Here is an 18,333-nt window from a genome sequence, read left to right as displayed (position 1 = left end):
TTTGACTGACTTATTAGGCAAAAAACTGATTGCCCGTCTTAGTCAATGTCTGTTTGGAGCAGTTTCTTGGTGGAAGAAGTGACTGAAAAAGATGGAGCAAGAGCAGGGATAGAGGTCAAAGACATCACAGAAGGAAAGGAAGCCACAGAGGGAGAAGGGAGGGTTGAGAAAGTGTCTTCATAAGCTTTAAATTAAGACAAGCTGTACAGAAAAAGATAGGAAAGTATCCTTTGAACAACCCATGTCCATAAATGGGGATGACAGAAATAACATTGATACTGTAAGTTACTAAACTAAAATATGGAGTACAAAAAGCATTCACATCAGACACTTTATACATCCATAATCAGACACTCAGCATTCTTTAATGTACTTACATCATCACCAGAGAAATACTGATCTATGATTTCAAATGCTAGTTTATAGATGTCCTCATTCTCGTGTTGTTGCAAGGCTTCAATTTTCTCTAAACCTGGCCAAATGACAGCAAGAATAAAAGCATTCAATGGATTTAAAATGAAGTTTGTTAGTGGTTATTGTAGGTTAGCATTCTGAACATAAGAAAACACTACCTTGAGCCACATCAGTACCTCAAGACATATTGGAGAACAGGGATGGTCAAGATAGAGTCTAATTTCCAAACATGAACCAGAACTTTTCCACAAAGTTGCCATCCTCATCTTTAAGACAGAGGTGTGGCTTGTGGAATCTATAGATTTCAGCATGGCCAATGTTTCCATGGGCCACCCTCCTTAATGATGACTGAGTCAAACCTCTTCTTAAAAGCCTCCAGGGCTGCTACAGTCTATTCCCTTTTATGCAAGTTAGGTGAAGCTTTGAGTTAAGCAAAGTTTGTGCACTTCTGCTGTACAGCATGTATCCTTTGTCCCAGACACTGTACATCTTGGCATGCTAAAAGTGGTTCCTCATTAGCGTATCATACCAATAGTGAAATGCAAACAAGGTGACAGAATTACACACCTACAGTAGTTTAAAATCATAACTTCAGTTTGGAGCAAGAAATTTAAGTACATGGGAAAAACCTTTCCAAGATGCCAAGTTTAAGACATTCATATATCTCTAACTTACTTCTGAAAAATTAACTTGCCATCATATCTAAATTGCTGGTGCATGTTTAAACAGGGACTTGCTACCTCAAGCCCAACTTCTCTTCCTATTTTATTCTGCAGGGAAGTCAAAATACTGACACTCATTCCCACTGCAATAGACTGGTGCAAAACCATGAGTGATTCTGCAGGATCAAGCACAGAAAGAAGTTGGGTGGAAATAAAGCTCTCTTTAAAACAAATCAGAAGGAGGCAAAGAAAGCTACTATTGAAATAACATTGGTGTCCCCACCCCAACTCCACCACCAAGTGTCCTCCAATATGAAAATCCCTCTAAACAAATTTCACTAAATAAAAAAACCCACAATGGCTACAAAGTGATGTATTTTTTCCCTTTCTGACAATTTCATCCACTTATTCAAACACCACATAACCAATTGCTGGTGTATGTGGTATGTGTCCATGGCATTAAGTCAGTGGTTCTCACAATCAATTTTTGATGGCCTCAGAGTGCAGCCACCAATTCATGCTGGTGACCACCCCGTGGCTGAAGCCTGAGCCCTGCCACCCCCAAGAAGGGGGGTTGGGAACTCACCAGCTGCCTGTGGAGTCTCAGGTTCCTCTGGTCCTGCACACACCGGCCCCATGTGTCTCCAGAGGTGCTGCCCAGAGCCCCTGAGAAGGCTGCACAGCGCAGGGCTGGCGGTGCCAGCAAACACGGAGCACATCCAAGAGCAACAGCTGGGTGCTGCATGGAGGGCCATTGCTCTGCCTCCCCAATCTCCACCCAGGCCACAAAAAAATTCACTGGTGGCCACATTTTAGAAACACTGACTTAAGTACTGCATTGGCTCAGAAGGAAGACAAAGTGATCCATAGCAAATTAAAGTTTAAAAAAGCATAACAGAAATAAAATCTTACCTCCACATTCTTCTATAATTTCAGCTATTGTGCTAGCCTCATCACCTGCCATTATCAGAATGTTTTTCAGCCCATCCAGGACTACCTGGACCACCTGAGAGTCTTTTACTGACAGTAAATTACAGAATGGTGGGATTACATTCTGTTGTACAAGATATTCAACCTAAATATGGGAAAAATAATTTCAGAATTATATGAGATTTATTATATACAAATTATATATGATGAACACCACACTCTATTTTAACAACCTGAGAGCCAGCCACACATACCTGATCTTTTCTTCCACTTATCGTCAAGTTGCTAATTGCCCAAGCAGCTTCCTTTTGTGTTCCAAAGTCCCCCTGAAGGGTAAAATTGATAGTTCATTAAAATTAGCAAGCAAACATCTATAAATCTTATTAAAACTCAGATATTCGCTGTGTCAGATTTATAAAAAGATTGATGACAAACTTGCGTAACTGACAGTTTGACTGACCTTAGCCAGCTGGTGTATGATCATTGGGATTAGTCCAGCATCTATTACAGCTTGAACTTGTTGCTGGTTTCCTGCTGTGATATTGGAAAGGAACCAAACTGCTTCCTACAATCAGACAAAACGAGAAACCACCTTTCTTTAAAAGAAATTTAATTTTTTATAGATGGCTAAAAAGCATTACATATTAACTGCAATGACACAAAATTAAAGCTTTAAATAAGTCCAGCAATTCTTCATCAACCTATTCCACCATGTGTTCCTTGTCCTAGAAACACTTATTCCATGAAAAAAATCAAAGGCATTCAGTGAGCTTTGGAGCAAAACTGGCTTCTGTGACTATGGTTTCAATTTGGCAAACCATACAGGCCTTCAAATGACACACTTAAGTACCAAAAAGCCAGACTTACACCCAGGGCCTTCTGTCTTTCTTATCCAATGTGCTAGAACTTCTATCTCCTCTTCCCTATCCCTCCACCCCCAGTAGCTTCTGTAATGCAGTCGTGTTTCCAGTACAAGATTCTGCAACATAGTGAAAGCTAAAGACACAGGTCAAAGTCTGGAACTTTAAATACACAATTAGTACATTATTCGCTGGGCCAGTCTCATTTACACTAAGGCCCCCCAAATACATTTTGCAGTTATATTTGCACCCACTTTCTGACCCTTTGCACTGCCAGAGATAGTATAATTAAGCCTCTGGCCTTTGGTATTTATTTTCATATTTAGTTAAATAAAACCGTACTGAACCAGAGGTTTGACTGCAGAACTGAACTCAAACATGCCATGAATTACTTGGGGGCTTTTGCTTATACTATTTGTTGAAATTCACATCAGAAGTTATCTGATTTTTCCATATAAAACTATAAATGAATAGAAAACCCTCATCCTAAGAAAATGTTTAGTCCAGCAGCTCAGTGGTAGTCTTCTGCACTGGCATAAGGAAGACCTGACTTCAGTTCCTATTCCCATCATCTTCTTGGACCAGGGAGTGCTGTTGATGCAATTCATTCAAGCCCTGCCACCTGGCAGATAGGTAATCCCCATGTTGCTCAGTTACTTTTTCCAGGGGATTCAAGAGTAGAACCAAGTCTCAAGGAAATCACATAGTACTTGATTAAAAGAAAAGGGCTATGTGGGAATAGTTCCCCAGAACTCTAATAGCAGATTCAGAGAACACTACCGGACAGGCCTTTTGTAAAGGAAAAATATTTCAAAGCTCAAAATAACGAGCACATATGGTTCCTTCCTGAGAGAAGCTATATCCCTGAGCCTCACTCTCTTCAGGATTACTAGCTGCCAAATGCAGGCTGGTTTTTTTAAAGCAGGGGATTAGGCCACCTTTGAATAAAGCCAGAAATAAGATGCACTCCTTATCATGACATCTAAGAAACAACTATGGTTCTTTCCTGAGAGCAACAAGGGGCAGATAGGAGGAAACAGCCCAGCAACTGCAGCTCTATGTCAGAGAGAACTCCTTCAGGACTCCCAGCAACTTGCAGGGGCTAGGGAGAGCAGAGGGTAGTCTCCTGGGGATCTCCCCTGCAGATAACACAGGGGAGGGAGAAAGTATATGTACATGAAAGATAGGAAGCTTTTTCCCCATCCAATACTTGTCTTTTTTGTAGAAGATATTCAGAGAGGGGTTGGGGACATGGCTTACTGAACACACCCCACCCCACCCCCACCTACATAAATATAAGTTACCATAGCAGAGTATAGGCTGATTACTTCCTCCCATTAACTTCCAAACTCCTCCACTCCCTGCCACAGGGAAGCCCACTGACACAAAGCTGGAAGGAGACAACAGAGGAAGCACAGGCTGTCATTCCCCTGCTCTTCAAACCAGTGGAATCCATATCCCCCTAAAGGCACCAAAGGCTGTGACAAGAAAAGGGAAGCTAGGCAAAAAGCCCGTAGGGCTGCCCCCCTCCTGGTGGTGCTTCACAAGAATGTTCTGCTATATAGAGTAGAGAAACTGGAGTGACCTTGCCTATCTCAGTGGGAGAGAATGGGATTTCAGAACCCCAATGACCACAGGTTTTCCTGTTCCCATGAAGAAGGCAGTTTGCATACTGCATAACCTCAGAAAGGCAATGTTTGATCAGCAGGGAACCAACTGCTCCCATCCTATCAGGGGCACTTTCTCCATTCCCCATGACGACTATTTAGGCAACATGGAGAAGTTTTAATGGTTTGGTAGCTGTTAGTGGTCAACATTTAGAATGCCATCTGCTCCATGATCCTGCAAGGGAATCTGTCAGGATTCCAGTTGCTGCCAGAAGCCTCAGGATGCTCTTCAGAGGCCACAGCAGAGGGCATGATTTATTCCTGGTATAAAAATGGGGCTTCTAAAAGGCATTTATCTCACTTCTCCCCTTTAAAAAAAATCCCTCTACCTCCTGCTCCTCTCCCCAAAAAGGAAAAACCCATCTTCCCTTTAAAATGACACCTATGCTGGGCAATTACAAACAGTGGCCTTCATTTTAAGTGAGGCTCAGGAAACCATCTTACAAGATGTAACAGGGATGCTACTTGTACACGGTAACTGTCTTTTAAGTCACCGAAGTTAAGCATAGGTATAAACTTTCCAGAGGACCAAAACTGGGAAGGTGGACAAGCAAATATTATAGTCCTGGATGAGTGATATACTAGTAATTATAATATTTTGGAGGGCACATTTGCTTTTCCTGTGGGCTCAACTGAAAGTGATAATGCTTATTTATGAATATTAACTGCAATGCAGATGACTCACAGTTCTCATATAGTGATACTAAGTACTGTATTACAAAGCTAAGATTACACTTAGGATAGGTATCTTTAGATCACAAGCTCCTTGAAACAGATACTGTGTACAACAGGGCCCTGAAACCAGCGTGTCCCCCGTATGCCTGTTACGGCCCTTGGGCCCTTAAACTGGGAGCAGCAGTTTCAAATCACATGCTTATTCCTAGTCATGTGTTATAGAGGAAATTGGATATAAGGCTTCCTGCCTCTTAAGCAAAAGAGCAAATAGAAGAGACGCAGCATCTCCCAAGGAACTGGGAGATGCCTTTTGATCTCTCAGACAGAAAGCCTGCGAAGGGGCGCCATATAGGGAACAAGAGCATACGAAGGGAAGCTTCAGCTAAGGAGGACTGTGAAGCTCTAGAGATAGGGCTGAAGGTAAGAAGCTGTTAGGAAGTAAATCTGTTTTGGATTGCTTTACATTTGTTTCTAAATTAATAAAGAAAGCCCTAACCAAGGAACTAGATTATGCAGCTGGTTTGAGTGTGATTTCATATTCCCCAGTTGGTGGATCAGGCCACTAGCTCACACATGGTCTTATAAATATTGGCTTATAAAATCTGCACACACCTTTAGCACTATATAGATACGTCTGCTGGAGTAAAAACTGAAAAATATTGCATGTATGTTTCAATATTGCCTTCACTCTTGATCTGAAGCAGAGGAGTTCCAACCACATCTCTCCTACATGCACTCACCTTTGGTATTTATATGCTGTAAAATTTTACAGAAGCAACATTTCTCTCTGAAAAGACAATATTTTCCGCTCTTATTAATGTAGTACCTTTAAGTGAGATTGCCAATCATATCTCCAAGAATTTTGGCTGCTATGCTGACATGGTTATTAATGGAAGTCTTGAGGAAAAATGAAGAGTTTTAAGCAGTTTCCTAAAGTTAAAAAGAATAAATCCTGCTCCCCAGCAGTTGGGAATGCTGCTTGCCACAAACTACGAAAGCAGACATATTTTGTTTTGTTAACCTAAAAGGTGAAGCTAGAAACAAAACAAAAATTAAAATAAAACCAAAATATACCTTGTTTATCTTCTCTTTTGGATGCGTCAGGAGATTTGGGAAGTGAGAGAGAACATCACAGTTGAGAACAACTTGTGTTTGTTCATCAGTACCAGTTACTATATTGCCTACTGCTCTCAGTGCTGCTGTCTACATTTAAAGAAAAAAAATAATCAGACATTACCACATGTATTGTAACTACGTGGTAAAACACAGACCATTAAAAAAGCCATGACAGTGTCCCTTTAAGCCAGTCATTTCCTGAAATACAATTTAGCACTGTATCTTCAAAACCACGCTCAGAAATTTGCTGAAAGTGAGCAGGGTGGAGTTCTTGCACCTCTATCTCTCCACAAAGTGAAAGAGCAGAATATAAGTATTTTCTTGAGCAAAAAGTTGTTAAGAGAAGAGGGTGAATGAGGAACAATTAATTCAGAGATCTGATTTGAGCAACATTTAATGTTCCCATGCTTTTACTGTATCTCCCTAGTCAGCTATTCAACTCAGTTCTGTGCTACAGTAGCATTACAAGAGCTCCCCCTTTTTTGTACCATGGCTTCATAATACTAAAATTTTCACTTTTAAAAATGTATCTTAAATGCCCTCTTTTCACCATATTTTTGAGCTGGCTAAACTAGAGTAGTTTCCTTACCTTCTACAGGGAAATACCAATTGTCCTTACTAAAGAGGATTATAGCATCTGACAGTTTATTTTGGCACTCAAAGGTCCCAAAATAACCACTCTTATCTCATTGATTAAGTATCAGCATACACAGTACCCACTCTCCTTTCTATACACAAGGTAATACATGCACCAAACAACAAAGGATTAAAATTCAGGAACACTTGAAGATTTTTGCCCTTGCTAGAACAATGGCTAGAAACAGTCTTAAAGTTAAAGGGAAAAGATGACCCTTTAAGGTAATCTATTTCTGATGCCGTACTAAATGATCGATCAAACCTTCATAGATTAGAGTGAAGTTTAGGGATTGTTCATTATATATTCCTTATGACAAGTTAATGTATGAATACTATGTGTCATATCATGTATACCTAACATGTTCAAGTTTTACTTTTATTTTCTTAACTTCAAGTTGATGAGAAGTTTTTTTTACAACAGAATATTTATAAGACTTGATGTGGCTATCTGAAGATCTGTTTTGTTATGATTTTTTAAATAATTTTTAAAAAATTAAAAAGGTGTCTGGGATTTGAAAGCTCAAAAGAAGAATCAACACAAGTAAGGGATCAGGAGAACTGACAAGGAGCTACGGGTCTGAGGACCTGAACAAAACAGATTGAAAATTTAAGGGTAAGGCAAGAGTAAAACAGTTCAGACAGGGAAAAATTTTGCTACAGATTATAGAAGACAAAACATAAAAGCACTGATTGATTAAAAAATATTTTGGTACTACAAGTCTCGCTATACTTTTAGAAAGGAATGTGCAGTTGACAATCATTCAATGAAAGACATTTTAATGGGTATCATTCTTGCACTTTACTCATTTTTCTACACAGGATTCACAACCAGAGATGGTACATATACCATCAATGGAAGGCTGTGGAAATTCTATTAAAATATCTACATATTAGAAAACAATTTAATTTGGAAAGTTCTCAGCTTTCCTACAACTAAACTAGGATTTGGCAGACCTTTCAACCTGACCTTAGTAACTTGCACAGTCCATGAGACCTATTTCTGTATGAAAAACCATGGATTAATGTAACATGGCCCAATCCTCCAACATCACTTCTTACTCTCACTACATCCCCAGTTCACTACTTACCATCACCTCCTCCTACTTTCGGTTTGTGTAGTGTAGACATGGCAATTTGTACTAGCTAGCAGGTGTTGACCTTAGGTGGGGAAACCTTGGACTGACCCCCACCAATACACATATTAAAATACAAGTTTCCCCATCTATACAAAGGTAATTACACATTTTAAAAACATACCTTTTTCCTAGTAGGGATCCTGTTTTAAATCTAATTAACATGATTGTAATACTAGTCTCACCACTCCAAACATTTTTTTCCAGGACACATGGCAAATAACTTACTAAAAGTATTAGTCAATGCCATCGATGAAAACAAAACAAAACAAAAAAAGACTTACTTGAACTTTAACCTCCTGATGGCTCAGAAGGGGAACTAGAAAAGGTACAACTCCTGAATCAATGACCATCTGTATCTGTTCATTACCACCATCTGTTAGGTAGGACAAAGCCCAAACAGTGTCCACAAGAATCTGCAGGAAGCAAAAAAAGAACAGACAGCTGAATGTAAGACTGCAATGGTACATACTTGAATTGTGTGATCAGCACTGCATAAGTCTTTTTTTTTTTTTTTTTTTTTAAAACATGCAATTTAGCTATAAGGAGAACTCAGAAATACTACCAGGAGAGACAGTTAGCTAGAGTGTTATGATGGTAACTACAATGGTGAAATTGATGGTGCTTTATTCCATCAACAGTTCAAATGTTTCACATGTTCCCTTCATAAACTTTGAGGGGGGGAGGGGTGGTTAATTTAAAAAAAAAAAAAAAAAAAAAAAAAAAAAACACTTTTTGGGTACAGTAGGACCTGGTCACTATTTCAATGGAAGACAATCAAGGAAAACCTAGGTGATGAAGTGGCCTTAGTGATTCTGCTGTTGGATGTCTTCCCTTGAGACAGTATTGAATCAATCTCTGCACTTTATGAGGATTACTGCTGGAGTTAAAATCTGTTGATTAAGACATACAGAAGTTGCCTTATGATTATATTAAGAGAGACCATGTGTTGGTTTTAAGAGTTGAGCGTTAAATCCAGAGAACTAGTCTAATTCCTATCTAAAATTCTCCCTGCAGTTTTAGTTAAAAGAGGTCTTATTCACTTCCTGTTCTAAACTGTTGTGCTATGTTACACTGTGCTTTTAAACAGCTGTTGCAGTCCATTTGAGATTACTACATTCACTTATTACTGCAGTGTAGCAAACACACAGTGACTTTAATCCTAATCTTGAAAGACATATAGATATACATATAAATGCACTGAATTTATTCTGGATAAAAGATTATTTATATTATAGATGGAGCTGGTTGTGACCCTTACTATTTAGGTTGCCTAATACTTTCCATTAAAGAGATTCTTGCAACCTTTTGTTTTTGAGAAGCTCTCATCTCTCTAGTGCTTGTGGAGGACCTTCGAAATTTGGAAGAGAAATCTTAAAGACTAGAGAGGTGTTTTTTCTTTGACCTATGAATTTCCATTTAGGTTTGGTTTGAGTTATAAACTGAAGTCACAATTTCCCATCTCTCATTTGTGCTCCTTAGGGAAATGTTGACAACATGCTAAAACATTAACTGAACACAAACATTCAGAAGAGCCATGCCCAATATCAAAATACCAGCAGCACCTCCACACCACATGGCCCCAGTGTCCTATTTCTCCTACCCTCCCTCAGAGACACCACAAGGAGCAAAAAACTGGAGCTCTCCCAAGTCCTGTGGAGTGAGGGGGGGAGAAGGGAAAGCCAGGCCACATTTCTCCTAAGATCCAGCACATGGCCCCATCAGCCCATTCCTCCCTTTGGGACAGTAGTTGACTCCTGTGACCAGGTAACGTAGTTAGTCCTTTAGCTCAAATCTGTGTTGAGTGCTGAAAGTTTGGTATTCAAATCCTAAAGAAGATGGATGATGGTTTTTTTCAGTTACACAACTTACTTCTTTCCTTTTTAAAAAGTTAGGTTTTGGTATGCAGTTTCCTAGGTTAAATTATTTACATTGCAAAATCAAGCACTCAAAAGTTAGAAAGTGCCAGATTTATGTTGCCCTTGCAAATTCTAATTCTGCCCCTTTCTGTATATATATATTATGATACAGTCTAGTTACATGACCATATAACTATTTCACATAGCACCTATGCCTCATACATTTCATCAGGACACCCAGGAGGCAGAATTAAGGGAGCACAGGCAAGTATAAATCTGGCATCTCAATTTTCTAGTGCTTGACTTTGCAACCTAAACAGCTAACTTTTGTGTATATATTTATTATGTGAAGGGTAAAAAGGTTTAATTTCAGAAATGGTATTTGTGCTTCCCCTTTTATTCTTCAAAATGACCTGAATTTATCACTACTGTCACTATTTTCATAGTGTCTTAATTATACTCAGGTTAACAAAACAACTTTACTATTTAAATACAACCCACAAACGTTTTTATCTCTAGAGAAATAAAGAAAAAATATCCAAATACTCAAAATTTTAAGGCATTTGTCTTGTTTTTACTTACATTTATATCTGTATGGTAAATAAGAACACACAATGCTGGCAAAATCTGAAAAAAAAAACAACTATTAATAATTACAGTGGCACCTGTCCATCACAAAGTAACATCAGCTGTGTAAAGGCAACTAAGAGTAGGACATATAGTTGAGGATATGGTTTGAGGATTTGTTTATGTATTACACACCTATGTTTCCTAACAAATGGCATTCTCTCCAAACTTCATAAAAAATTCAATATTTTGCAGGAATTTTGTACGAACGCAAAATAAAGTTGAAGCAGTGCTATATTTTAAAGGAGTAGGGGAGAGAAAACAACATTTTCAGAGACAAAAACTCAAGAGAAAGCTTATGTTTAAAATTACCAGATACAGTAAAAATGTAAGTACAAAAATAAAAAACCCACTTGGTTAGCAAGTTACTAGGATCAAAATAAAATGTTTTTTTTCCCCCATGCATTTGTAGAGCTAGAATAAGATCACTCTCACTACAATACATAAGCCCTTATTTGGTAAATTCTCACTTTTAAACAAAAGTGTTCTGCTTGTATTGTCTCAATTTTCAAGTTCCATCTTACTTCATTTTACACTAAAATTATACTTAAAAAAGACTATAGACATTGGAATATTTTTTAAATAAAAGTAGAGCTTTAAATAAGTTTTTAGTATAAGATACAGTAAAACAGCATCCCTTTTTTTCAATCTGGTGAGACTTCCTTGAAGTCTGCATTTTTATCATATCTGGGTATTCAAGTATATTCAGATACTTCCATTTTAAAATGGGGACTTATCACTGACACTTATTTTGATAAGTACTCAAACCTTAAATATATTTACATTTACTAATTTACTTACATTTCACATAATTAAAAGTAATTTAATTTGAATAGCTATTTGCATGTACAGAACCATGCTTGTAGTAGTCTCGTTTGCTGGAAGTATAAAACTCTGCAAATTAAACTCACTCTCTTCACTTTTTGACAATCTATTTCAACATATTTTCCATAAACTAATTAGTCAGTATTCACCCTTTCAAATGGTATAATTAGCTTAGTTATAATCTTCAATTAGATTAAGTAAATAGACCACTGATACGACTCTTAACAGGCAGTATCATAAAACATGCATTAATTTGTAGCACATATGCCATTATAAAAAAAATTGCCCTGTAGTCCAGAGTTAAGGTGTAAAAATCAGTCCTATTATAATTATTTACCTCCTGAACTGTCTCCATAGGCGGTGGGGGGTCCTTATTCCTGCAGAGATTTACAATGACCCATGTGACGTTCCGAAGGAAGGTGATGGGAATGGAGGGATTGATGAAGGACAGAAGAGGTTTGACAACTCCCAGTGATATGACATAATCTCTACACTGAGGACCATCACCTACAGAAATGAAAATTGTTTTTAAAAAAATTACATTAAAGATGGAAAACCTTGAAATGTATGCAATGACTTATGTTGGGATACTGATATTCTATGTTTCCTCACCAGTAGTTTAGTACCAAAAGCTGCTGTTCAATAAAAATATTTTAGGAGACATAAAATTTATCCTATTAAAATTTCTTATAGCAAATGAAGTCACTAACTGTCGAAAATTAATAATTAGTATATACATATGGACTCTTGCCACGTGGAAAATTATATTAAACCAGAGAATATAGAGGAAACATAGTCTCATATGATAATGCCAATGTTCAAAAGTCAGAATCTAAAATCCTTAAGTGTCCTCTGATTTAACTTCAAGTTTTTTTTAAAATACAGTTACTGCTTACCTATAATATTTCCAAGGGCCCAAACAGCTTGCTCACAAACATTCTGATGTGGTGAATGGAGCAGTCTCAAAAAGAGGGGTACTGCATCTACAGAATGAAAAAAATTGACCCTGTTAGTGGAATATAGTAGAAACAGTATACAATATTTTAGTATATCATTAAACATGTAATATAATATCATACCTTTGCCTGACATTAAGACCTTGCAATCTAAATTAGAAATATACATATATTCTGAAAAATCGTTCCTTTCAGAAAATAACCAAATGTTCAACAATGGTCCCCACATCCAACCCCTGCCACGCCACCAAGTGTGGAAGTCAATATATTTTAACAAAATTTTAAATGAAAGGGACCGTGTCCAGTGTCATGAAAATTGAGATCTTCTAGTTACCCACAAACCAGATGCATAACCAGAGCAGAAATACAAGCTTCCCATTCTGCCCAGACAATGTGCTTCAAAACCTGGACCTGGGAAAACCACTCCTTCAAAAATCCACATTGGTACTATTCCCTGAGAAAGCATGAGGAATCTTAATGACAAACTTTTCATTTGCATACTATACTTTATCATGTAGAATTGTTGGGCAAACTAAAACTGATTAATATACCACTGAATGAGTTAGTATTTTCTCCTGTAGGTGCTATAAAATGCTAGGAACTATGGAAATTAAGGTGCATTTTTAAATGGAAAACTTGCAATATAAAAAAATTCTTAAGTCGACACAACAATTACTTTATTGATAATTTAACATGAGGTAGGAGTAAGCTAAAAAAATTGAACAATTTAATGAACAAAATCTATGGAAAAACTCCATGCAGTTAAAGCAAACCACAAAGGAATTTCTTAAAGTTGCCTCAAGATTAGTAATAGCGCTCAACAGATATGAGGGACATCCGACACACACCTACAAACTTCACTGCTTTCAGGTGCTGTGATATTCAACCCTACTTGGATCACAAGATCCTACTTTAATGGAATATTCTTGCCTGCCTTTACAATCAATTGACCAACCAAAGAACTCAGCTAGAACATGAAGTCAGCATGTCCAAGGTGGGGAGGACCAAGTAAGTGTTTTTAATTTATAAAGCACACCTTTCGTGTTATTAGAAGTGGGACATGTGCCCTCTAATATAAGGTGAGTTTTTGCAAAACTCCGTTTAATTGGAGAATGAAAAAATAGATTTTTGGAGTTGGTTTTGTTTATGTTTTTATTTATTTGTTTTTTTTTTGGTGGTTTTTTTTTTTTTTTTTTACAGAAAGTGAGAAGTTTAACTATGCATTCTTTTCAGTAAAGTGGAGCAAAAACAACAAGTTTGACACCTACGAACAAAAATAACTGAGGACTAGTGACATTACTAGACTTCAAAAAGGACAATTGAAGTTGTAACTGAAAAATCACTGGGTACGCACAATTGGTATCTAAGTCTTGCCCCTTTTTTAAAATCACCACATATACCCTGCCTAGCCTGACAGAAAACAGGCTGTTAGGATAAACTGCATGAGAACTGTCTTACTGAATCATATCAAAATCCTTGAAAAAGCTGCTTTAACACTGAGACATGAGAAAAACTGTAGGTGCAATCCCAGGATTTTATGGTTGCTCTGCAATTTTGACTCCACTCTGCAAATTTGAAAGTTGCATTTAAAAAAGAAATTAAGTTAACCTCTCCCCTGTCACCCTGTAAACACGCGTGCTGTTGCCCTCTTAACCCCCAAACAGTGGCCAGCAAATGTGAACATTCATTATTTAAATGCTAATGTTAAGCACGCACACACACACACACACAAACACACACCCCATGTAAATGCAAACATTTTTAATCACAAAACATAACAAGAATGACCATATTGGGTTACACCAATGGTCCATTTAGGCCAGCACCCTGTCTTCTGACAGTGACCAATGCCAGGTACTTCAGAGGGAATGAACAGAAGAACAATGGGTCATCGAGTGACCCATCCCCTGTGGTCAACTCCCAGCTTCTAGCAGTCACAGGCTAAGGACACCCAGAGCACAGGGTTGCATCCCTGACCATCTTAGCTAATAGCCATTGATGGACCTATCCTCCATGAACTTATCTAATTCTTTTTGGAACCCAGTTATAGTTTTGGCCATCACAACATCCCCCACAATGAGTTCCACCAGTTGACTGTGTGTTGTATGAAGTAGTACTTCCTTTTGTTTTAAATCTGCTGCCTATTAATTTCATTGGGTAACCGCTGGTTCATGTGTTCTGTGAAGGAGTAAATAACACTTCCTTATTCACTTTCTCCACACCATTTATGATTTTATAATCCTCTATCATTCCCCGCCTTGCCCCCAATATCTTTTCCAAGCTGAAGAGTCTCCGTTTTTTAATCTCTTTTCACATGGAAGCTGTTCCATACTCTTAATCATTTTTGTTGCCCATCTTTGTACCTTTTCCAATTCTAATATACATCTCTTTGAGATGTGGCGACCAGAACTGCATGCAGTATTCAAGATGTGGGCATACCATGGGTTTATATAGTGGCATTATGATATTTTCTGTTTTATCTATCCCTTTCCTAATGGCTCCTAACATTGTTAGCTTTTTTAACTGCTGTTGCACATTGAAGTGACTTTCTGAGAACTATCCACAATGACTCCAAGATCTTTTTCTTGAGTGGTAAAAGCTAATTTAGACCCCATCATTTTGTAGGTACGGTTGGGATTATGTTTTCCAATGTGCATTACTTTGCATTTATCAACATTAAATTTCATCTGCCATTTTGTTGCACAGTCACAGTTTTGTGAGATCCATTTATAGCTCTTCACAGTCAGCTTTGGACTAAACTATCTTGAGTAATTGTGTATCGTCTACAAACTTTGCCCCCCTCATTGTTTACCCCTTTTTCCAGATCATTTATGAATATGTTGAACTGCACTGGTCCCAGTACAGCTCCCTGGAGGACACCACTATTTACATCTCTCCATTGTGAAAACTGACTATTTATCCCTACCCTTTGTTTCCTACCTATTAACCAGCTACTAATCTCTTTTATCCCATGACTGCTTACTTTGCTTAAGAGCCTATCGTGAGGGACCTTGTCAAAGGCTTTCTAAAAGTCCAAGTACACTCTTATCCACATGTTTGTCAACCCCCCTCCAAAGAAGTCTAATAGACTGGTGAGGCATGATTTCCCTTTACAAAACTAGTGTAGGCTCTTCCCCCAACAAATTGTTTTCATCAGTGTCTAATAATTCTGTACTTTACTATAGTTTTAATCAATTTGCCTGGTTCTGAAGTTAAGCTTTCCAGCCTGTAATTGCCAGGATTGCCTTTGGAGCCTTTTTAAAAAACTGGTGTCACATCTGCTATCCTCCAGTCATCTGGTATGGAGGCTGATTTAAATGATAGGTTAAATACTCAGTTAGTAGTTCTGCCATTTCAAATTTTAATTTTAAATTTAAAACATTTAATGACTGTTTGGGGGATGTATGTAATGTACCCTTTCACTATGAAAAGCAGTTCCTATGCAGTTTCACTAGGAAAAGCAGTTCCTAGTGGAAGGATAAGGGAAAGTTATAAACGCTTTTTCTTTGATATTCTGAATATATATAACCTTTAAAAAAGGTTCCTTGGACTTAAATTCCTTTCTACATTCTGTGTGTCACCAGCCCACCAGCCTGGCTGGCCTTTCAGCAGCAGCTTGTGGCTAAACCACCACTCTGTTGAAAATATCTAATTAAGAGACTAATTTAGCTACCACCCTCTTACCACCACCCCCACCCCAAAATGTAAAGTAAGAAACAAACATGGTTGCTGAGACAAGCTGCAGAAGAAAGGGTAGCTGATGGGAGATAAGTAGGGAGAGGTAGCTTAAAACCCCCTAAATAAATTCTAGCTGAATCTCTCCACACAAATTCCCCCCACAAAATGTATTTTCCCACTAAGCCAATTAATGCCTCTTCTCTCAAAAATCAACTCTCCCCTTCTTCTAAATGAAATTAATGCTGCTTTTCAAAATTACATTGCTGGTGTTATCTGCCCCTCTAAAAATCAATTAAATCATCCGTCTTCACCTCTTTAAAATATCAATTGTTGCAGGTCCTCACCTCTTTTTGAGAGACTCCTACTGCTACTGCCCCCACTTCTGGTGTTCTCTCCTGATTGCCAGAGGCCTTCAGCTTCCCAGTTCCTTCTGTACTTAGGCTGGAGCAAGCTAAAAGCATAGCCTCTTTCCTTCTACAACAGCAGCAAGGCTCTAGTTTTTTGTTTCCTCATTCCTCCATCCCTCTTAAAATAGCAGCAGCTGTGAGGCAGTTTTCCTCCTTATTCCCCCTCTTTTCCTGGGGAAAGAGCCAAAGCTTCACACACTGCACTTTTTAGTGCCATTTTTTCTCCTGAACCAAAATACAGCTATTGGCACCTGAATCACTTTCCCCTTCACTCCCATTAAAAGTGCAGCAGACAGCTGGACTGATCCTTTTTCCTGCCAGGCAGTAGCTGAACAGCACATCCAGCCAGATTTTGGAAGAGGATATATTCCCTTCATGCCTCTCAGTGGTCAGGTGTATAAAACCATTAAATTGGCTGTGTCATATGTATGGATTTTCTATTCTTATTATTCTGCTTAAATACACAACTTCATACATCACTGTTTATGACATAAGACAAAGATGTCAAAATGAGCACAAGAAGTCGAGATAAACTGAAGTGTGCTCAAGTTAAAGCTGCTACTGAAATCTACAAAGGTTGCATTTCCTGTACTGACTTGAACTGTACAACCTTAATGCAGCAATCTGTATTTAATAGCTTTTATAAAAACCTGTAACATTTATAGTATGTTTTTAAAAGTAGAAAAAATTATTCATTAAGCCTTTAGGTTCCAGTCCTATGAAGAGTAATACCACTCAATTACAGAAAATCTCTATTAAAGACTGACAAAGAATTAACATTTTCTGTGACGCTCATGATTTGGTTATCCTCTTCAACCTTTCTTATTGGAAACTCAGGTCTGAATTTCCTAATGCTAATCACTGTTGGCAAATAGCTTAATGGTTACAAGCAAAATCACAAGGACCAGTAGAAAGACACTAGAAATAATTTTCATAGTTTTAATATAAAATTCCAAATGGACGACACTTTTCGTCTTTACCCAGCAACATACACACATCCCAAAAATGAGAACTTTTAGCACTTACTTGACTGTACCACAGCTTGGGTTTGTGCAGAAGTGCCCGATGCTATGTTAGTCAGTGCCCATGCAGCTTCAAATTGTAATGAAGGACTGTAAAAAGAGATTTTTAAGTCAAGCAATAATTTGAATTTTGCTCTTTAGCCTATCATATGGTTGCCCCCTATTGCTATTAGCTATGTATGTATACAGAAATTGCAGAATGTAACACTGTGTTGTGCAGTCAAATAAGTAAAAATATATGACTGGTCATTGCAGAAAAATTGGGAAGTTTAAGGGAACAGCAAAAAATATAAATTCTATGTGTTTTTTTTTTTTTTAAATACTAGGGGTTTTTTTTTTTTTTTTTTTTGGTGAGTATGGCAAGCATCCAGAAGCCAGAATGGGGGAAAATGATACTTGCCAAAGCCTCACCTACTTCTGACCACTGCTGAAAACAAGCTGATTCTGTCCCTGCCACAACTGAGACATCTCCCCATATCTGACAGATCCACACACTGCAGATCCTGCCCCACAGACAACTAATACAAACACCAAGCTTTGGAGGGAGGAGGGACCAGCACTGGGGAATCTTTGTCTCCCTCTGAGGCCTATGGGGAAGGAAACAGCATTGGGGAATCTTCACTGGGTGGAAAATGGAGGGGCAGAAGCCGCTGCTTCCCAGCGTGCTCTGAGTTTCCATGCTCTAAGCCCATGCTTTCCAGTGAAGTGGAAGGGAGGACTAGTTGCTCCACATGCTATGGGACCAGCTGTCAATCACCTGGAGCAGGTTTGATTGGCTTGTGGAGCTGACAGGGGTGGGACAAAAGGATGACAAGCTTGCAGAAGTATGGGCCTGTACTTGCCATTTCCAAAACCTGCAGGCATTT

The 18,333-nt window shown here is 38.2% G+C and overlaps 1 protein-coding gene and 1 long non-coding RNA gene across 6 annotated transcripts in view; one reads left to right on the top strand and one right to left on the bottom strand.

The window, feature by feature from the left end:
* Positions 1–18,333, bottom strand: part of KPNA3 (karyopherin subunit alpha 3) — a 63,648-nt gene that overhangs the window by 7,311 nt on the left and 38,004 nt on the right. The window contains exons 7-16 of the mRNA XM_067563085.1: positions 17,472–17,557; positions 12,301–12,387; positions 11,742–11,911; positions 10,535–10,579; positions 8,378–8,509; positions 6,283–6,411; positions 2,467–2,571; positions 2,261–2,332; positions 1,989–2,151; positions 378–472 (exon numbers count right to left, since the gene is read on the bottom strand). Of these exons, the coding sequence (XP_067419186.1) occupies positions 378–472; positions 1,989–2,151; positions 2,261–2,332; positions 2,467–2,571; positions 6,283–6,411; positions 8,378–8,509; positions 10,535–10,579; positions 11,742–11,911; positions 12,301–12,387; positions 17,472–17,557 (1,084 nt within the window). The remainder of the gene's footprint in view (positions 1–377; positions 473–1,988; positions 2,152–2,260; positions 2,333–2,466; positions 2,572–6,282; positions 6,412–8,377; positions 8,510–10,534; positions 10,580–11,741; positions 11,912–12,300; positions 12,388–17,471; positions 17,558–18,333) is intronic.
* Positions 5,357–11,968, top strand: LOC137163057 (uncharacterized). 5 transcript variants are annotated; one of them, XR_010922610.1, is made up of 3 exons: positions 5,357–5,628; positions 10,775–10,907; positions 11,762–11,968. It is a non-coding gene; the product is annotated as an uncharacterized lncRNA (long non-coding RNA). The 5 variants fall into 5 exon arrangements; XR_010922613.1 differs by lacking the exon at positions 5,357–5,628 and adding an exon at positions 7,459–7,573; XR_010922612.1 differs by lacking the exon at positions 5,357–5,628 and adding an exon at positions 8,349–8,421.

The sequence above is a fragment of the Emydura macquarii genome, unplaced genomic scaffold, assembly GCF_026122565.2.
Source record: "Emydura macquarii macquarii isolate MOO-44397 ecotype Brisbane River unplaced genomic scaffold, CSIRO-AGI_Emac_v2 contig_2473, whole genome shotgun sequence".
Taxonomy (NCBI): domain Eukaryota; kingdom Metazoa; phylum Chordata; order Testudines; family Chelidae; genus Emydura; species Emydura macquarii.
The sequence above is the reverse complement of the archived record's forward strand: the minus strand, read 5'-3'. Positions and strand labels throughout refer to the sequence as shown.